Below are 22997 nucleotides of genomic sequence, written 5' to 3' on the forward strand. Positions count from 1 at the left end.
CAAATGCAAACAATAAGGTAAAACAAGTAATAAAAGGAAGGATGTAAACAATTGATTAAAAGTGCTAGGATATCATGGGGTCATAGGGGATTCATGGTGTTGATCATACAAACATGTTTACAAGGTTAAGCAAGCAATTAATGTTGCGGAGGAACCGAGTTGGTTTATGTCTTACGGTTCATAGGAAGGGTTGGGTCCCGGAGCCGAATCGATTAGATTGTACAACACCTACAAGTCGACTTACTTTCCTCCTATTCAACTTCTATGCATGGTCTAACAAGACTCGAGTTGGTTTATGTCTTACGAGTCAAGTTGAGTAGATAAGAGATGGTAAAAATGCAAGGATTCATAGGCTTGGCATTTCATCAAACATAACATGTGCATAAAGTTGACATCACAACAAGCAAGCAATTTAATCATGTGAACATATTAGATTAAGCATGAATCAATCCCCATGTTGGTTTCCCTTAATTACCCACTAATCCTAGCTAAGTAACTACTCACTCATTATCATGGGAAACATGTCATTAATGGTGTCAATCATCACAACAAGTATAAACATGACAATAGAATGAAGAAATGAACAATAAAGATTAAAGAGTAAAGGAATTATACCAAACTTGAGGTGATCCAAATAATAAAGCGAAGAATAATAGAAGAAACTTGATTGATTGATGAAGGGTTATCAATCCTCCAATAATAACCCAATAATCTTCAATTACCCAAAAGTAACAAACTTGAATAATAAACTTGAACAATAATTAAGGAGAGATTAATGTGTAATTTATGGAAAGATTAAATGATAATTTATTCTAATCTACTCCTAATCTAATCTAAGAGAGTTTCCTCCTAAAAACCACACACTTGATTAATTTGCAAAATGGGATATTTATAGTAGAAATTAGGTGGATGCATTTAGGGTTAACTAAGGGCTAAACTAGTAATTACACTTTTTGAGATTTGAGCAGGGAGAAGCCGGTATTTCTTGAAGGAATTGCTTCTTTCTTTGTAGCTTGGAGAAGACGAAATTGTGCTGTGGAGGAATCCGTGCGTATTGTGGTCGGGACGGGCGGATTCTGGGAGAGGAAGACGAGCGGATTAGAGACAATCCGGTCGGATTCTGGCGGGGCAATCCGAGCGGATTCAAAGCAAGACGCTCGGATTGTGTAGTGAGGAGACGGGCGGATTGGAGACAATCCGCTCGGATTGTTCTTCAGCAGTGATTCTCCTTCTTTTCTTCCCTATTGCTCATTCCCTTTTTATTCTTGCGGGATTGGTCTTTAGTCTTTGCTTCCTCTTCATACTAGTCCATCTCGTATCGTCAAGTAGCTTCCAAATATGCACGAAAGACGGGAATTTCCGCCTTATTATCTTCTTTTCTACAAAACATATGAAATGCGATAGAAAAGCAAATATGAAGGTTTTGACGGATAAAATGGTCAAAGAATGTTATAATAGTATGCAAAATAGGCTCAATTAGGGGACTAAATGTGCGCAAATAATGGTCACATCACTCAACCCTGCAAAATGCCACTTTGGAGTCTCTGCAGGCAAATTTCTTGGATATATGGTCACAAAGAGAGGCATAGAAGCCAACCATGAACAGATAAAAGCAATCCTGGAACTGCAGTCACCCAAGTCTGTCAAGGATATCCAAAAATTGACAGGCCGGGTAGCTGCCCTGAACCGCTTCATATCAAGATCCTCTGAGAGATGCAAAACATTCTATAACCTCCTCAGGAAAAATAAACAATTCTAGTGGACAGACGAGCATGAGGCAGCCTTTCAGGATCTAAAATCCAATTTATCATCTCCACCCTTACTGGCTAAACCAGAAAAGGGAGAACCTTTGTCAGTATACCTATCTCATCACGACACAACAATCGAGTGCGATCTGGTGAAAGAACAGACATGACAAAGAACATCCAGTCTACTATGTAAGTAAAAGCCGCTAGATCTTTGAGTTAAGGTATGGACTACTTGAAAAATATGTTTTAGCTTTAATTATGTCATGTACCAAGTTAAGACCCTATTTTGAAAGTCACCCCATTATAGTCAGGACCAACCTACCCATAAAATCTGTCCTGCGTAAACCTGAACTTTCAGGTAGGATGGCCAAATGGTCAGTACAAATTAGCACGTATGACATCTCCGTTGAACCCAGGGCAGCGATCAAATCGCAGACCTTAGCAGACTTTGTGGCTGATTTTAGCCCTAAGCTGGAACCAGACCTAATAAAAGAGGTCAACCAACTAGAAAATAAAAACCTAGACCAAGATTAGACCCTATTCATAGATGGGGCATCCAACGCCAGGGGGACAGGGTTAGGACTAGTACTTAAATCACCACAGGGAGACGTGATAGCTCAGGCTGTAAGCTGCGAGTTCAAAGCTACCAACAATGAAGCAGAATATGAAGCCCTGATAGCAGGCTTAAAGGTATGTCTAGACCTCGGTGTTCAAAACCTAAAGGTAAAAACTGACTCACTCTTAATTGCTAACCAAATAAAGGGAATTTATACGGCTAAGGATGCAAAAATGATTTCGTATTTAGAATATGCAAAAAACCTTACCGCTAAATTTGCTTTATTTGACATAGATCAAATATCAAGAGACCTGAACACCCAGGCTGATGCTCTGGCCAGCCTAGGTTCGAATTTCATCCCCACTATTTTCAACAAAATACCAATTGTGCACTTATTAGAGCCAACTATTAGCAAACCTGAACAGGTCAATCCTGTCAATCAGGACAGTAACTCTTGGACCAAACCCTATTATGATATGTTTCTCCGACGAATATTGCCTCAGGGAAGACATGAAGCAAGGGCATTCAAAATTAGAGCTTCAACTTATGCTATCATCAATAACACCTTGTTCAAGAGATCGCAGGCTGGACCCTACCTGAGATGCTTGGAGCCCGAGGAAGCCAAACTAGTACTTCAAGAAATACATGATGGACATTGTGGCCGCCACAAAGGAGGAAAGAGGCTGGCAAGCAAAGTCCTAAGGACAGGCTATTACTGGCCTACACTGAGAGCTGAATGCCGGGAATACTCTTCAAAATGCGAAGCTTGCCAAATTCATGCACCAATCATACATCAACCATCTGAACTCCTTCATTCAATTTCCGCACCCTGGCCATTTATAAAGTGGGGCATGGATATTGTGGGAAAACTGCCTGTAGCTCCAGGACAAAAAGTCTTCATGCTAGCTATGACTGATTACTTCTCCAAATGGATTGAGGCTGACTCTTTCAGGCAAGTAACCGAAAAAGAAGTAATATCCTTTATCAAAACAAACATTATTTGCAGATATGGAGTCCTATCAGAAATAGTATGTGACAACGGAACTCAATTCGTGGGGAAAAGGACCCAAGCATTCTGCCAAGAATGGAATATCAACCTGGTGACATCAACCTCTGGATATCCAAAAGCTAATGGCCAGGCTGAGTCAAGCAATAAGGTAGTCATAAGCTGCATAAAAAAGAAGCTGAAAAGAAGAGGAGGCAGATGGGCTGAAGAACTTCCATTAGTATTATGAGCAGATAGGACAACTCCAAAAAACGCTACAGGTCAAACACCTTACTCCCTGGTATATGGCTGTGAAGCTGTCATTCCCGCGGAAGTAAGAGTACCAACATCCAGATGCATCCTGAACAACGTTGAAACAAACAAAGACCTGATGCAAGACAACCTGGTCCTGACAGAAGATTTAAGAGACGCTGCCAAAATCAGGATGACATCATATCAACAAACAGTCGCCAGAATTTACAATAAAAACGTCAAGATCAGGGTCTTTAAAGAAGGAGACCTTGTCCTACGCAAAGTATTTCCAAATAAAAAAGAAAAGTCAGCAGGCAAACTAGCTCGCACATGGGAAGGCCCTTACTTAATTGACTCAATTGTCGGACAAGGAGCATACAGTCTCCAAACACTAGAAGGGGAAATGATCCCAAGATCCTGGAATGTAACTCATTTAAAATTATTCCATATGTAAAGATCAGGCTACAATCAGGTATAAATTCAATCATTACTCAACCCAGCATGCTATGTGATGAACTACATGTTTTACATGCCTTATCTGTATTTTATATCTGATCAACTAACCCATATATTTACTTTTTTGAATCCTGAACAATTATACATAATAAAAGATTATATGCATAAATAATCAGGATTGAGGGCCACTCTACTGTATATTCCTGAAACAAAAATTATGCACTTAACCGTGCCTGGCGATTTGGTAACCACCACCAGATACAGTAAATAGTCAGGACCAATCAGGCATGAAATAATTGCCTGACCTGACTAGGTTTACTGCCACTTATTACAACCGACTGGACGCAGCAAGACAGGTGCAAGGGTGTTTTATCCCAACCATCAGTCTAAATGCCCTCTAGACAGGCCGAATACCAAGCCCTCCAGCTAGGCAGGGGACATAAGCCCTCCTGACAGGCCGGATTTCCCGTCCCTTCAACCATTATAGCAAAACACTATACTTGGTTGAAATACTCATGACAAATTGAAACGAAAATAATGTGCAAGTTATTTAAGCAGAATAATGTGCAGATCATTCAAACGAAATATTTGACAGGTCCAAAAGGATGAAACTCACAAATCAAGCAGATACAAAAGTAAAATCAGCCAAAAGAAGGCCATCATGCCTATATTAATAAACCTTTACCCCCTGGGGCAAAGGTGCCAAAATATTCATAATGGCAAGGGAGAGTCCCCCTGACCCAGAACAGGAAAATAAAAAATGTTTATCCAGGGACATCCTCCCTGGATGGGCCAAAATACCAACTAAAATATATTACTGCTTCTCCTTAGAAGCAGCAGCATCAGCAACCTGCTCCCCACTCTTAGCCGGCTCAGCTTCAACGTCCTGCTCCCCTGGAGAGTCAACCTCCTGTTCATTCTCCAAATTGTGCAGGTCAGGATACTTTAAAACAGCAAGATCCAACTCAGCTGTAGGATCCCATTTGGCCCTGGCCTCGACAGGCTCCGACATAGCAGCCGCCCTTCCCTTGATATAGAAATAGAGGGAAGCATCATCCATCTTAAACTCCAAGTCATCCCTCTCCTGGGTAAGCTCTTCATTCCTATCTAAGGCCTCCTGCAACAGCCGCCTGCTTGAAGCTGCCTCAGTCTTAGCAGCATCCCTCTCAGCCTGCACCCTTGTCAAGTCAGCAGTTTTAGCAACCAAATCAGCCCTTGCAAATTCCAGCTCAGACTTCAACCTATCATAATCTAATCTCATCAGATCAATCCTGGCCACCAAAGAAGTAGCCTGATAGGCATTATGGAGACAGGCTGCGGCACCCTGATCAAAAACAAAAAGAATGAATAAGTTACCCTGAAAATAGAAAACTACAAAAACAAAGTACACAAAGAAATTGTTCCGACCTACCTCCCTTACGGCAGCCAAGGCACCAGCCAAGAGGCTGACTGAATGATCCACCGAAGCACCTACCTGAGTAGCAGTCTCAATAGGGTCAAGGGTGAGCATGACATCCGATTTAGAAGATGCATAATCCCTGATCTTCACCCTAGCAGCCTCCATATTTTCCACCCTGGCTCTCACCTCCCTGACCGGGGCAGAGATATCAACATCTTCAATTTTCCTTTTTTGGGCTGCTGAACTTGTTTCAGAAGGGACAGCAGGTGCAGTAGTGACCTTAGCAACATCAGGCTGCTCAGTCAAGTCAATAACAGGCTGAGTATCCCCGCTTCCCTGGGGACCTTCCTCCTTAATCTTCGCCAGCCTGGTTGAAAGGTCAGCCATGCCAAACCTAGCAAAGCGAACAGATGACCTGGTAGCTGCAACACGAAATACTGTATCAGCAATACAAACCAAACAATATCAGGAAGCCCAGGTAAAAAGAAAGGAAAGATTAAAATAGACTTACTGCCTGAAGTGCTGGCACCAGCAGCCCCTGACGCTTTAGCGGCCCTGGGAGCACCGTCAGCCTTCAAACAGCGAGGAAGGTGACCAACCCCGCAACAAAGAGGCCACGACCTCTCCAAAGGAGGATTAACAAGGAAAGCAGAAACATTAGGGGTAGGGTACTCAGTTTCAGTAACCCAGTCATCAACTGCACACATATGAGGTATGATTTATTATAAATTTCATTTCATTTTTTACTAACAGATAAAACAAGCAGGGCGAAGAAAGAAACAAAAAGACTTACCAGCCACGCAGGCCTCATGATTTAAATACGCCAGGCCAGGACCCACATAATTGGTCCTGACAAACATATAGCCAGCAGCCCAACCCTTATCATGGCCACTGTCTAAATTACTCAGAAGAGGAGTAGTAGACGCCCTGACCTTAAAACTTATACGGCCAGGACTGTTTGTTTTAACAAGATAATAGGTCTTCAAATCATCAAGAGAAAAAGAAATATTGTGTTTTTTACAGAGGTTCTCAATAGAACATACAACCTTCCATACCATTGGCATCAATTGATAAGATGGAACACCGATATCCTTAATAACCTCAGCCATAAGAGGAGAAAAAGGAAGCTTGCAGCCTGCCCTGAAAGCCCAGTCGTGGATGCAGAACCAACCAGGACAAGCCTAGTCAGCCCTGATAGGAGAATCCTCAGGAATCCAGACTTCAGCATCAGCAGGGATAATCCCCTTATCCTTCAAAATCTTCTCAAACTCAGGCTTCAAACGGTTTGCAGGAGACTGATCCTCATTTAAAGCCTTGGTAGGCTTGAATTGAAAAGCACCATGAGATATTGAAATCATCTCCAATGGGGGATCACTTGGCATATCTACTGTGGAAGATGGAGCAGTAGAAGAAGCAGGCAAGGTTTCAGAAGTTATCTCCTCAGGATTCTGAGGAGGAGGAGTTACAGGAACTGCTGCCCTGGTAGATTATTTCTTTGCACCCATTATTTGGAGAATTATGGAAAGTTGATTAAAGATTAAGGAAGTTGGAAATTAAGAAAACTGAAGAAGATGAGAAGAGATTGCGTTGATGAGTTCAACTTAATGAAGCACACAAGTATTTATAGTGAGGAAGATTAGGGTTTCAGCCGCAAAATCATTAAAGAAGTTGCAGTAAATAAACCACGAGTCAGCAATTGCTGTAAAAGTGCCGTTACAGGAAACTGATCAGGGAAAATTTAACCGTTGGGTGATCTTATCAAAATTGAAGTTATCTCCTCTTTTTTTCGTCGTGGCACTACCAATAAAGAGATAAGGGGCAATTGTTAGGCCTGGAAATTCGCAGACCGCCCTGATCAGCATTTCGTTTAAACCTGACTGCCAGGCTGTCAGGGTGCCAAGCTCTCAGGGCACATGAAGATAGGTGCCAGGCCATGGAGAGGACAACGGTCAAAATATCAGGATGATATTTGATCATATCCGCGTATATTAATGGAAATAAATACGCAGCATTAAGTATAAAGATTATGCAGTAAATACGGTAATTAAGAGGGAGATATTCAGCAATTATTACCAGCAATTATGGAGAATATTCAGCCTTCAATGCTTGATCATGCAGTCGTTCAAGATGGGAAAACTATATAAGAGACACTTTGAAGATATTGGAGACATCATTCATACGCAAGAAGAAATATACACATTACTTAGAGAAATACAAGCATTGTTATTACCATATAATTATTCTCCCAAATTACATAGTGAAATCCTCTCCTGGCTTGGTGCCCGTGGTTTTTTCCCATTCAAGGGTTTTCCACGTACAAAATTGTTTGTCTTATTATTGTTGTTATTTCATTTACAGCTCAATATCATAGCCTGACGACCTGACCAAAAGACTAACTAGAGCTAGTTAACCCTACACAGCATCACCCTGACCTGATTTCGCCCTGCGCAAAATCCACACAAAACACTAAGTCAGAATTTTTTTTAATGGTATGAAAGAAGAATTGCAATCTGATATTCTCTCAGTCACAGGATTTCAGGAAGGGAAAATGCCTTTTAGGTATTTAGGAGTTCCAATTCAGCCAAGTAAAGTCTCTAAAAAAGAATGCAGTTGTATTGTGGAGAAAATGGTGACAAGAATCAGAAGTCTTGGAGCTAAAAAGCTGTCCTATGCTGGTAGGGTTGTCCTCATAAACTCAGTTCTTAACACCTTATATAATTACTGGGCTGCGATATTTGTCATTCCTAAAGCTGCCATTAAGAGAGTTGAGGCCATCTGCAAAAACTTTCTGTGGGATAGTAGCACTAAATATCACAGAGTCCCACTGGTGGGTTGGGATAGAGTCACTATGCCCAAATCTGCAGGAGGACTAGGAATTAAAAAGGCCAGTATCTGGAACATAACATCAGTTGGAAAACGGGTGAGTTGGATTTATACGAAGTCTGATAGACTTTGGATTAAATGGGTTGATAGTGTTTACCTTAAAGGAGCAAACTGGCATGACTACACACCTGCTAATGATTCTACTTGGACTTGGAAGACTATCTGTAAGGTGAAGGAGAAGATTAAGAATGGCTTCACTGATAATTGCTAGACTCCTCACCAGAAAGGTTATACGATTGGTAATGGTTATGACTGGCTAATGGGGACATATCCTACACAGAACTGGACGAAAATTGTGTGGAATGATTGGAATGTGCCCAAACATTCATTCATTTCCTGGCTGATAATGCAAGAAGGTCTTAATACTAAAGCTAAGCTCTATGCCTATGGTTTTTGCCTGGATGATATATGCATTATGTGTGCTGAACATTCTAAACTATCGATCATTTATTCACTGAATGCAAATTCAGTTGCCAAGTGCAAAAATGTGTTGAAGACTGGATTGGTCGACCTTTTCCTACTGTCAATGAATTACTGAATGCTAATCGAAATAACATGAAATGGAAAGCTTTAGCAATGGTGCTGACTACATACAGATATTATGTCTGGTCCCAACGGAATCATGCGAGAATCCAGCTCAATGTGTTCAAACCTGTAGTTGTAGCAGAACGGATGAAGAAGATGATCCAACAACAAATTCGTAGACTTACTGATCTTAGAGGTGGACAGACTGATTTGGAGATAACCTTTGGTTTTCCATTTGATCCTGATGTAACTGGATAAAGTTCTGAAATATATATATATATATAAACACTCACATTTCACAAAAAAAAACAACGAAATAGTTGAAAAAGAAACATTCATCATTAATATATGAAAACATTTTAGCATGTTTTAGCATTTATATAATGACCTTCACCCAATAATATAAATGATTCCGAGATCCAAATCCATATTAACTCGGGCATGGGAAACTGATACATCCCTCACTAATATAACTCGGTGGGTTAACTCTTTAACCGATTCTACAATTAGAACTCTCGGTCGATGAAATTACGTTAGGTTCATCTCTAGCCAAGAACATGAAACTAGTCTCTATGTACGTTGAGTCCAACCAAATTTCGCGTGTAACAACTTGTTATTATCCCACTTACCCGATGAAAAAGAAAGTACCACGAGAAACGGAATCTACCCCAAATGTCAAAGGGATTCATGGGTCCTACTATTTTGAAAGGCTAATCTCAATTTTAAATATGTGAGAGGTCTTGTCGATTTATTATCTAACACTTTTATGTGAACTATATTAGTGAACTAACGATAATTATAATCGACAAGACGATATATATATATATATATATATATATATATATATATATATATATATATATATATATAATGCATGTGATGTTAGTGGCGATTTAACAATGCATGTAACATATAAAAAATGCAAAGCAATAAATAAATTTCCTAGTATGACCTTTCCTAAAATAGAAAATCTAATAATCTATTACAAATTCGGAAACCAAATCCTTTGGTCCCTAGAATCTTCATATGGCACGCCTTCCAAGAAAACTCCGTCTTGTCGAAACACCTTCCGAATGGCACCATCTTGAAGGAACTCCGGAATAACAAATAATAATAAAATACATAGTTATTCTTATTATACATTTGTAAAACTGAGTCTAGTAAAAAATAAAAGTAATACGAGATCACATTAAAATTACAACCGAATCGGTATTCCCTTCCATTTCGGGTAATACGGATTAAAACTAAGGCCATTTTAAGATAAAATTACATAATTCAAAATTACATAAATAAAATATGACATTCATCAATAAAAAATGCAGCATTTTAATATGTGTCTAAAATGCCAAGTTAATGTGCCAAATCGCCCTTATTAAATCTTTTTTTTTTTTGGTGAAATGTAAGAGATATATTAAAAATCAAAAGAGATATACAATGGATTTGTTCCAAGGAACAAGTATGAAAAAAAAACAAAACTACAATCATGTTACCATACAATCCCATTTCCTCAACCAAACTCTATCCTGAACACATATGGTATTGCCAATCTTACTCAAAATTCTCATCTTAGCTTCAGCAATAATTCTTTCAGCCATCTTAATAGGAGGAGTGATAAATGCATTCAACCTTGCACTATTCCTTTCCAACCAGATGTGGTAATGGCAGGAGGTCCAAAGTTGACAATGCACCTGTTGCTTCAGTCCCTTCATGCTAGTACCAGATATTCACAAGCCTGCCATAATAACATCAACACGGAAGCCACACCATTTTTTAATTTCCTGCAGGACTTGTTGACTGTACTCACACTGGAAAAACAGATGCTCTTGATTTTCAGGTGAACTCTCACAGATACAACAGAGTTGTTCTTGACAGTAGCCAAAGGAGGCAAGTTTAGCTCGAGTATTAAGACCATTGTTCATAGACATCCATGTGATACATGAGTGTTTAGGGACATTCCATGAGTTCCATACACCAGGTGCCCAATTCTGAGGAGCAGCTCTATGTCTTAGCCATTCATAGCAGTGCCTGATAGTGAAGTCATTACTATCAGGAGTCCATTGATCCTCGACATAAGCAACCTTGATCAGCTCTTTAACTTTACAGATATTTTTTCATGACCATGCCACATCAGCAGGAGGATGGTAGTCATGCCAATTCCTTCCCTTGATATGAACCTGGTTTACCCATCTAATCCAAAGCCTATCAGCTTTACAGTACAACCAGTCTACTAGCTTTGCTACAGAAGCAATCTTCCAAATAGCAGTCCTTTTAATTCCCAATCCACCTTCTTCTTTTGGAAGAGTGACATTATCCCAACCAACAGATGGTACTCTATGATAGTCAGCTGACCCATCCCAGAGATAGTTCCTGCAAACTGCCTCAATGCGCTTAACAACACATTTTGGAATAAGGAATATGCCAGACCAGTAGTTATGAAGAGTATTCAACACAGAGTTCACCAACACAAGTCTGCCTGCATAAGACAGTTTCTTAGCACCCAAGCTACGAATTTTGTTAACCATTTTCTCCACCAGAATATTGCATTCAATTTTGGTTAGCCTGGTAGCTTGAACAGGTACCCCAAGGTATCTAAAAGGCATGGCTCCTTCAGTAAACCCAGTGACCTGCTTTATATCATCTTTAAGAGCTTGAGCAACTCCATTATAGTATACCTCAGATTTGGAATTATTCATGGAGAGGCCAGAAGCTTTAGAAAAGGAGGAAAAAGCTCTCATCATCAGCATTATAGACTGGACATTACCCTTACAAAACATCAGCAAGTCATCAGCAAACATAAGGTGATTCAATTTGATACTCTTGCAAAGGGGATGGTACTGGAAAGGCCATCTATCAGTAGCAAATAGCAGCATCCTGGTTAAATTATCCATGCACAAGGCAAAAATAAGAGGTGAAATGGGATCACCCTATCTAAGGCCCCTCTATCCTCTAAAGAACCCAAAGCAGTTTTCATTTAAATTCAAGGAATAGGAGGTGGTTTGAATACAACTCATGACTTTTTTGGGATAAATCGGCAGGAAAACCCATACCATCAAGTAATTGTGCTACAAAACTCCACTCAACTGTATCATAAGCTTTTTGCAAATCAATTTTAAATAAGCATCTTGGTGAGACTGCTTGTCTATTATACATCTTGACTATGTCTTGACAGATTAAGACATTCTCAATTATGGACCTGCCTTTAATGAAAGTTCCTTGATTCTCACTGACAAGATCTGGCAGCACCACAGAAAGTCTATTGCACAGCAGTTTAGATATGACCTTGTATAGCAAATTACAACAAGCAATAGGTCTAAACTGTTTAACAGTTGTAGGTCTCTTACATTTAGGAATAAGTGTGATGGTGGTAGCATTGATTTGCTTAAGTAACGTACCAGTAGAGAAGAAGTCATGAATAGCAGAGCAAATATCACTCCCCACAATCCCAGCTATCCTTGAAAAAACCACTGGTGTAGCCATCAGGCCCTGGAGATTTGTCAATAGGCACCTTAAAGAAAGCTTCTTTAATCTCCTCATCAGTGACTGGTTTATTCAGGATCTCCTTATGAGCATCAGTGCAGCACTTACCAGCATTAAGCACTTGCTGCCTCACCATTTCAGTTGGTTTAGAAGTACCCAACAGTTCTTGATAATAATTTAGGAATGCATCCTGAATACTCTGTCTGGTAGTACAATTATGGCCATGATGATGTTCAATCTGTGTCACCTTATTCATAGAACATCTCTTCTTAATGGCCCCATGAAAATAGGCAGAGTTAGCATCTCCATCCTCCAACCATTGAGTCTTAGCTTTCTGTCTGAGATAACTTTGTCTTGCATCATTGAGTTCACTTAAATCTTATATCTTATATAATCCGGTTTTATGGAAATGTGTGATAATAACTTATTAAAATCACAAATCAATACTTAAATCAAATTTAAGCCCAAGTCAATTATCCTAACCTTCTTAGGACTCAAAAATTAGTCTTCACTTAACATTTGACAATAATTCATCTTGGTTTTGTATTATTGCTTATTTAAACTTCTTTTAATCAGAATAATTATGAAATAATTCCCAATAAATCATAAAAATTTGAAACATTTCGAAATCACAATTTTTTAAATTCTGGAATATTACCGAGATTCAAAAAACGCAATAAAATTTGCCCACAAAATACTTATAATTTACTTCATTAATAAAACATATAAATCATAACTTTTACCATTTAATCCAAATTAAACATAAAAATTATGAAAAAATCAAAATCAAAATTTTAAACATTCATAAATAATTTCAGAACCTGGAAATGGCAAAATTTCAACCAAAAATTTACAATTAAGTTTTATGACTAATAAAGTTGCCCTTTTATCGATTTTATCTCATAAAAATCAATAAACATACCAAATCAACGAAAATTAATCATGCAACTTTAGATCTGATGTCCATATCATATATACAACATTAGGAAAAAAATTCAAGTCATAAAATTCATTTTAGCTATTTTCTCTTAAAATATTCAATATTTATATCATTTTAATCATTAAAATTATAAATCATGCATAATAAATCATATTTATCTAAAATTTTACATACAATTTGTAAAATACGCATGTGACAACATATTAAAATTTCGTGGCGTGTTTCAAAATTTAACTATTTTTAGTCATTTAACCTCCATTTATACCATTTTTATCACATAAAAATCATAAAACATGGAAAACTAATCACAATGATCCGAAATTTTACATACAATATGCAAAATATGCATGTGAGGTCATACTAAAAAATCACGATCAATAGTGAAGTTTAACTATTTTTAGTAAATAAAAGTTCATTTTACTTATTCTGTGGGGAGTTACATGAAACGATAGCTCATCTTTTCTATGATTGTATCTACAGCTGCAGAATCAGGGAAGCTCTTGCTGTCTGGCTGGGGAGGTCATTTCCTAGTCTTACTGAGCTTCGGAATGGTAGGAAAAATAGTATACAATGGAATGCAATGACTATGTTATTCAATGTCTATCTATACACTATCTAGCACCAGAGAAACATTACAAGACTTCAACAATCTGTTTTGAGACCTGAACTTGTAGCAGCTCAGATTGAGGATATCGCAGGAAGGAGAGGGTGTAGTAAAGCTGACCCTGGACTGTATCACATAACTAATGGCTGGCTAAGTTGCTTTGTTTTGTAATGAGGTTTGGTTGTGTCAGTTTTGATTAGTTGTATCGGCTTTTGAGCATACCGGGGTTTGAACCCCAAACCTTGTATATGGACTGATGTTGTTTTTGATATAATATATATACTCACATTTCAGCTAAAAAAAACAGTTCATTTTACTCATTAAAATGTAATTATTTCACTAAAAATCATTAAAATAAGCAATAATCGACCATAAATCATCAATATGACCTAAAAATATTTTAGGACCAGAATGTATAACATGTAAATTTTTTCGTGATTTATCATTATAAATCTAAAATTTTAGTTTTTATTTTGTTATCAAATAGCTCATAAAAAACAATAAAAATGATATGCATGCAACACCAAAGCTCTTGATGCCAATTGAAAGGTTCATATATCCCTATTAAACTTATTTAATCATTTTATAAATTACCCATAATTTTTATACTAGTGGATCTAGTTGCATGCAAGATGTGTTAATCAAAAATAAGGAGAAAACGATTTTCTTACATACATTTGTGACGGATTTATGGGCACTAGATTTGGACTCCTTTCAATTCTAGATCCTAAGCTAAATAAGATATTTGGATGATCGTCCAAAACTTCAAGCATCCAAAGAAGAATGACTCCTCTTAGTTGCACCAAGACTATCCCTCAATACTACAAATATTATTAACTAGATAATAAGAGTAGTGACCTTAAATATAGATTCTAATATTAATATCATTACTACCATAGTAATACATTTATTTTTAGATGTTAAGAACAAAATGGACATAAACTATTTTTATGTATTTTGGAGAGAATATGGAGAAAAGAATAATCATTCATAAGCATAAGAATAATCTCTACAAATATGAGAACACTCCCACTAGTGTGTTAGGGGTGCACGGTTTTCCTCTACTTAAAAGAGGCATGCATTCCTTTTTATCTTATCAAGACAATAGCTAGTGAATAGGTATGTAAGATGGTCATCATGATGTCTATTTTTATCATTTAAAAAACAAAACCATCAAAGCCCATTTACCACCCATAAAACCGGTTTTGATGGTATAAAATGGACATCCATTTTACAAAATGTCTTTTATCATTTGTAATGTGTGACATGTGACACGTAACATGTCACAGGTAATTTTAATGTATATTTAACAAATTAAATATCATTATTCATTATATAAATTACACATGACAAATTACATTATAATTCATAATTACATGTATGTAAAATGGGTCATCTTTAACCTAGTCAATATAATCTACAACATTTTGTAGTTATAACTAACTAATAATTCTTTTCTCAAATGTTTCATAAACAATAATCAATTTTAGTAATATAATATTTTAATTACTAAATTGAATCTTATTTAATCATATTATAATAAGATATAATATTCTCTCTTATATATCAATTTGTTCCATTTAAGGATTTAATCAATGTGTATCGTCATACGATCGATTAACTTTACAATTGAAGGAATTGTCCTTTAGGTGTGACCTTAAGGGATCAACTGAGCACTACCGTTAAACGACAGTAATGTCAAACTCTAGTCAGCAAATCATTACAGATTAATGTTGATCAGTTGACATTTATAAATGAATCATCCCTTACGTATTCTTATCATGAGTTTCAATAATGTGATCGCACCATTGTTGAGGACACATACTCCAACAGTTTTTCTATTTCTTTTAGTTTATTTTTGTCTTTTGTCTCAGGGAGCATCAGTTCCTTGAGACAGTTTGATATTTTTCGTGTTTTTTTCGTGCATGCCCAAGTCTGACTAGTCGGAGATTGTACCTTTTGATCCCGAGTCAGAGAAGACTTTCTCTATAGACGAAAATTTTAAAGAAAAGTAAGTCAAGTGGAAGACTTGAGTACACTTGACTACGAGTGGTTTACTTTCACAGAAGATTCGTCCTTTGAAGTGGACACATTATGTTCTGCACACGTTATTTCTACAACATTAAAGATGCCGACCTTGGCAAGTCATTCTGAACCCACCATTGATTCTATTCCTAAAGGCATTAAGCTCCCTACCAATGATAAAGGGACCTTTGAGATCAAACCGTCTTACATAAGCCTAGTAGAGGGAAATTTATTTGGAGGGAAAGATGGTGAGGAACCTGCCAAACACATGGAGAAATTTGTCATATATTGTTGTTCTATTCCCTTGACTACTGGGGTGACTCAAGATCAAGTTAAACAGACTCTTTTTTCGTTCTCTCTGAGAGATGCTGCAGCTGAATGGCTACGTGACTTGGATATAGAGACCGAAGCAATCACTAGCTGGAATTCACTAACTCTTGCATTCTACAAGAGATATTTCCTTTCGCAGAAGACAAATAATCTAAGGAGCCAGCTTACGAGTTTTAAGCAAGGTCCTACTGAAGACCTTAATGAAGCATAGATTCACTTTAAAATATTGGTTCGTTCAGTCCCTCACCATGGCTTCGAGAAGTGGTTCCTTGATTCTTTACTTAATTCTTCAGCTAATGGGAGATTCCAGGATAATACCAATGATGATACTGCATGGAAGATGATTGATCAGATAGCCACCCATACTACTAAGTATGGTAACCTAGAGGTAGTACAAGAGGGGGTGGCTCAGATAGTGTTGTTGCAGCACAGCAGGAGGCCTTAACTGCTCAAATAGCTGAGTTGAAGACTACCAAGTCTTTGGGTAATAAGCAAGAAATGGTTCATATGGTTCAACAAGAAGTGTCCTGTGAGGGATGTGGAATTGATGGCACACTGCGGCCAAGTGTATCAGTACAATTTAACAGGTACATGCTTTTCAGTCTTTCAAGCAAGGTACTCCTTATTCTAACTTCTTCCCTGAAAGGAGTCAGAATGTGTTTGCTCAAGCCCCGCAACAGAAGGCTTATATTATTCCCCAAAATCGTGGTAATAAACCACAAGGGAATTTTGTTCGGCAAAATCAAAGGGGATTTCAACAGATGCAACCTCCTCCTCAAGCTCCAAGTAATGACATGCCCGAGATGAAAGCTTTGTTGCAACAAAGATTACTAATTCAACAAAAGAAGACGGCTCAAATTTCTAAACTTATTGCCCATAATAAGATGCTAGACACTCAAGTTGCTCAAAATGGCGGCTCAAAATCCTTCAAAACAGCCCGACAATTCTCCTCCTCAAGGTAAACAAGCACATGAACAAGTTAATGCTATTTCACTGAGGAGCGGTACTTCTCATCAAAGTCCGAATGTGCCCATTAATGAAGATGAGGTTCCCTATATGTATCCTAAGGGATTGGGTAATTTGGAGCTAAGTGATGACGAGAAATAATTAAGCAAGGATCAAACACGCGATAAGAAAAAAAGCGAAAACACGAGGAATACAAAGAATCCTTGATCGATTAAGCTCAGGCTCGATCGAGTATCACTTGTGCTCGATCGAGTGCACCCCGGGCTCGATCGAGGACACCCCCCCCCCCAGAACGTGATTTTTCGCGTTTTTCAGCTACGACATTGGAAGAAAATAGGATCCTCGATCGAGTGACCACTGGACTCGATCGAGTACACCCTGTAATTGACGACGGTGCTTCTAAAAAGATAACCAAAGCAAAAGAAGTCGAGCCAATTAAAATTCAACTACCTTTTCCACAAAGATTGCAAAAGTCTAAGCTTGAACAACAGTTCAGGAGGTTCATGGAGGTAGTAAATAATCTTCAAGTAAGTGTACCATTTACACAATTGGTCACTCAAGTGCTGGCGTATGCTAAGTTTTTGAAAGAGATCTTATCAAAGAAGCGGTCTTTTGATGAAGTTGAGACGGTGGCATTCACTCAAGAGTGCACAACCGCATTGCAAGCTAACTCACGACCAAAATTAAAGGATCCCGGGAGTTTTTCTATTCCTTGTCATATTGGTAGTATAGCTATAGATAAAGCCCTTTACGACTTAGGGGCTAGTGTTAGTGTCATGCTGTATTCTATATACAAAAGGTTAAATATGGGTCAACTCCGTATTACTAGTATGACCTTACAAATGGCTGACAAATCTTGAAAGAGGCCATTAGGTGTCTTAGAGGATGTGCTAGTTAGAGTCGGGAAATATTTTATTCCAGTTGATTTCATTGTTATGGATATGGCTGAAGACTCCCAAGTACCCATAATTCTTGGTAGACCATTCCTTCACACCGCAGGAGCACGCATAGATGTTATGGATCATAGTCTGACACTCAGGGTTGGGGATGATACAATTAAATTTGTTCTTGATAACGCTTTAAAGCGTCCCCATTCAGTAGCTCTATGTTATATGCTTAATGTTATTGATCCACCTATTCATGATTAGTTTAGTTTGTGTTTTGAAAGGAATCAGTCTGACGCCCCTGCTGCTGCGTTAAGACCATGGAGCAAGAAAGTGGATGAGATAGAGAAATTGATTTATGGAGATGAGCCTTATCCTGAGCCGGTTTACAGCTTTGATGGTGATGTTGACATAGAAGCTGAGCTAGATGCCTTGGAGGCCGAGATTTTTAGAAAGGAGACTGTCAAAGTTTTTTATGAAGCTTCTATGACGGATGAAGAGCCCCATCCCCCTCCTAAAGATGATGACTTGAAGAGCGATGGGCATACTTGCTCATATTTCCCATTAGACTTTGAGTTTGATAAGCCAGAACTTTATTCATTTCTTATTTTCTTTGCTTGGACTATTTATTGGTGCTACTTATGTCTGTGTGTAGCACATGCGCTACTTTTTTATTTACTATTGCGGGCTTTAAGTTGTATTGATTATGCCTTGCATGGCATTTATTTTTAAATATAGGAAATTGTCTCGCCAGAAGAGTACTCGGTCGAGTGGTGATGGGCTCGATCGATTACCCTTGCTCTTTGGGTCTAAAACGTAGCTGACTTGGTTGGAATCGTGCGGTTGGTTTTCTCCCCTATTTTTGCAGCTGGTTTGGGGGAACTCCTACGCTCTTACCCGGTATTCTCTTCCCTTGTATCTACTTTTATTGTATTATCTCTATTTCTTTTCCATTCCTTTTGTTAGATGTGTCCTTTAGGTTGCTGGAAATTTTTATGTGATTGTTATGCTGTAGGCGTCACAATGAGGACATTGTGACATTTAGGTTTGGAGGGAGAAGTCTTTAATTATGTTGTGTGATTTATTTATGTTGTGTGCATTTAAATCAAAAATTCATAAAAATTAAAAATTTCAAAGTATAAAAACATGTTTTTACTTTGTTTTAGGTCGAGTCTTGGTGAATTAAATAACAATGATGTTAAATTGCATTGTTTTTGCATTTGAATCCCAGTTTAGTTATCGATGTACATGTTTTGACCTGTTTTTTTATGAAAATAAAGCTCATAATTTAAGTCTTGACCGTATTGTCATGCCTTATGCTAATTATATTTGACAAATTTATGTTGGTAAACTACTTAATTTCTGAGGTCTATAGAGCTTCCTAGGCCAGGAACATCAATAAACTGGTCTCATTTGTCAATTAGGCTTGAGTGTGGGTTCTTCTTGTGGAATGTGTAATATCAAACAGCATAAGTGTGACATTAGTTTCTTATTTTTGCGCGTTCATATGATTAAGTACACGAGGAAAAGCAGTTCTTACCGTTCAAATATGCCTTACATTACCTTTTTTGTTAGCCTGTTTGAACCCTTGTAGCCGTTTCATATCCTACATTTAATAGCTACAATTCATAATTTGCCTACCTTATCGGGACAGTCGTAGTTGCTTGTTTATTATCATGACTATTTTGCTACTATGGTTGGGATTGGACTATTATTGTCATATGGGTATAGCAAAGTACTTATTAGCAATTGTGTTGTATCCTTGTGTTGGAAAACGAAAAATATGAAGCAAAAGAAAAGAAAAAGAAGGAAAGAAAAAAAATGATGAAAAAAAAAGAATTGAAAAATCGAAGAAAAAGAAGAAAAGAAAAGAAATTGATTGCTTCATTTGGTATTGTCAAGGATCGAAAGGATGTTTACTAGAGTCTAATGCAAATTTGGAGAGTAGTTTGCCTCTCATGTGTTGTTAAAGTTGAGATGATTTCTCTACTTAGGATGATTTAAGGTTATTGTCAATTGATTTGGTTTTTGTTTTAGCGCTCCGACTACCGTCTTAGCTCCACATATCCATACGTGTTATTGACACAAATCACTTCTATACCATCTGCCCATTTGCCACCTTATTGTTCTTGATATATGTACTTTTATCTATATTATGAATGCGTATTAGTTGGGGAAAGTTCTATCACATTAGATTGCATGCATGTTTCATAAATTGAGTGAGTTTTTCTACTTCTTTCTATCTCCACATATAAATCACCCATATATATGAGTGCATGAGTGAATCCGCAAGAATCCGACTAATTTGTCTTGCAAGATCGAAAGGTATTTGACATTTGTCTATAGTACGAAGACTTGAGACTTGAGCTGCGTTTTATATTACCCGTGCCTTTGAATTTGTTTTATTGGTACACCATGGTCGTTACTTTGTTACAGATATAGATAGCTTGGGATTTGTATGTGCATCAACAATAGCTCTGAGTTGTTTATTCACCATCTGTATGATTGACTTTTGTACTGTGTGATGCTTTGCTTGAGGACAAGCAAAGAGATGGTTTGGAGGAGTTTGATGAGTCATAATTATATACATATTTATGCCTCCCCTTAGTTAATTTTGATACCGTTTTCGTGTTAGTTGATATCAATTACATGCCTTTTATGCTAGAATGTCGATACTTCCTCTATTTGGTGTTTAATGCAAGAATGATGCATTTGTGGAGCAAAGGAATCAAATGAGCACCGCGGAGTGGGCATAAAGTAATACATGGAGCATGGCACGGGAATCTAGAAGAATAAAAGATGAGAAGTTAAGAAGACAACATGAAGAAAAGAACTGAAACAGGATGAGTCCTCGATCAAGCCCAAGCAGACTCGATCAGCTGAGAATGTACTCGATCGAGTACACTTTAGTTTCAGGGTTTTTCCGCAATTTCCTTAAGTTGGTTATGTTTTACTATAAATACCCAATTAGTACCTTATGTTATTTTTACGTCTTATTTTACCTAGTTACGCTACTTTACAATAAAATCTCTCTTAAAAACCTTAGTTTAGTTTTATTGCTATTACTTTCGTATCTAGACTTTGTTCATCCTTAATTTACTACGATATTCATACAATTCTCTTTTAATATTCATTATTCATCTTTTATGCTTTTAATTATGTCTTCTACAGTTATTATTGTTGTTATTACCGTTAGTATGCGTAGCTAATTTCATAATCTTGGGTGGAAGGGGATCTAGGTTGTTAGAAAAGGGTTAATTAATGAATTGATTGTTAAATTGCTATTGATTATTGTTAAATTGTTGTCTTACATCCAATTAATTATTTACTAATCAGAAATGATTAATTCGTCTTGCAAACAAGGATTTTCACCGACCGGGTTAAGACTAGTATAGGCCACGATAATTGAATTAGACTGGCTTAATAATAGCGATTGCATGTTAACTTTAGATCTAGAAAGACGTATTAGAATCGGCCGATCGTATGACCTTCAACAATATAAATTGTTCAATCAATGAATTAAATCTCACCCTTTGATGACTACCTAGTAACCCGATCCCTAGACCTTTTAAATTATATTTGATTTCACCTTTATTTTATATTGCCCTTAGTTGTTAAAAATTAAACAAACCAACCCTTCAAGAAATTAGTTACCTTTAAGACAAACTTAAATATTAGCAAATTGAATAATTAACTCGCCTCCCTATGGATTCGATACTCATCTTACCACTAGCTATTTTGTTAGTACTGAAATAGGATTATTTTGATATAGGTGATACGACTTTAGCCTTATCAGATACATCACACATCTCACCAGTTTTAGAATCAGAGCATGTTGAGTGCATTACAGGAATATTTTGAGAAGAGAAGCTGTCAGGTGGAAGAGATCTCTAACCTAGCTTAGAACATCATGAGTCTACATTCTCCTCCACATATACAGTCACCTTCTCAATAGATCCTGAAGTATCACCTAGCTCTAGATGCACATCTGAAGTGAAAAGAGCAGCCTTTCAAACTAAGGGCGCATTAGAGGCAGCTAACAAGAATGTCGTCATGATTCTCAAGAAAATGATCGATAATTATCGAGATTGGCCTAGCAAAATACCTTTAGCACTATTGGGGTTATCGCACATCAGTTAGGACGCCCACTGGGGCTACTCCTTTCTTTCTAACTTATGGCATGGAAGCTGTGCAACCTGTCGAACTAGAAATCTCGTCTTTACGCAGTTTGCTTGAAAGTCAAATTCTAGAAGCTGAATGGAATAGGGATCGTTATGAAGAACTCATCCTCTTGGATGAACAAAGGTTGCGCGCATTGCATAATGTGTAAACATATCAGGGACGTATCAAACGAGCCTTCAATAAATGGGTTAAGCCCAGGAACATCAAAGAAGGAGATTTGGTGCTCAAATGAGTCAAAGCTCTCCTACCTGTAGATCCACGTGGAAAGTTTAAATCCAAATGGGCCGGAACTTTCCTAGTCAAGTCCATACTCTCGGAGGGTGCGGTTAGAATTACAGACCTAGATGGGAATGAATTTGCTAACCCAACTAACCTCGACCAACTAAAATGATACTACCCTTAGTATAGGATAGGAAACGCGCCTCGAGTAAACACCCACGTGCCGCTCATGTGACACGAAATAAAAATCGCCCTTGGCCCGCTGAAAGAAAGCTCATGTCACCATGCTCTTGCGTTTTGACATTTGGACATCCTCACATCATCAAATAAATTGAATTGTATTTTAGGAGTAAGTAAAGCTCATGCTTATTTTCTAAAGTTCATTACAAGCTCTTGCTTCGAACAATTATTCTTTTGCATTTATTCGAACTACGCACAGGGTTTGATTTCATTTTTAATGAATACGTAGGCAATCCGTCACCGGATACAACCCATTTTTTTTAATGTAAATAGAAGGACATTTGTATTTGCGTTTTAAATTCGACAAGAATAATAAAAGGAAATTA

The 22997-nt window shown here is 37.6% G+C and overlaps 2 protein-coding genes across 2 annotated transcripts; one reads left to right on the forward strand and one right to left on the reverse strand.

Moving 5' to 3' along the window:
- Nucleotides 1-8538: 8538 nt before the first annotated feature.
- LOC141619410 (uncharacterized) lies at nt 8539-9062 on the forward strand. Its single transcript, XM_074436425.1, has 2 exons — nt 8539-8696; nt 8750-9062. The coding sequence occupies exons 1-2, from the start codon at nt 8539-8541 to the stop codon at nt 9060-9062; spliced, it is 471 nt and encodes a 156-aa protein (XP_074292526.1).
- Nucleotides 9063-10528: 1466 nt separating this feature from the next.
- Nucleotides 10529-12214, reverse strand: LOC141619411 (uncharacterized). The gene is made up of 4 exons (XM_074436426.1): nt 12197-12214; nt 11998-12083; nt 10979-11675; nt 10529-10882 (listed from the first exon to the last, which is right to left on the reverse strand). The coding sequence occupies exons 1-4, from the start codon at nt 12212-12214 to the stop codon at nt 10529-10531; spliced, it is 1155 nt and encodes a 384-aa protein (XP_074292527.1).
- Nucleotides 12215-22997: the final 10783 nt, after the last annotated feature.

The sequence above is a fragment of the Silene latifolia genome, chromosome X (genome assembly GCF_048544455.1).
Source record: "Silene latifolia isolate original U9 population chromosome X, ASM4854445v1, whole genome shotgun sequence".
Classification (NCBI taxonomy): domain Eukaryota; kingdom Viridiplantae; phylum Streptophyta; class Magnoliopsida; order Caryophyllales; family Caryophyllaceae; genus Silene; species Silene latifolia.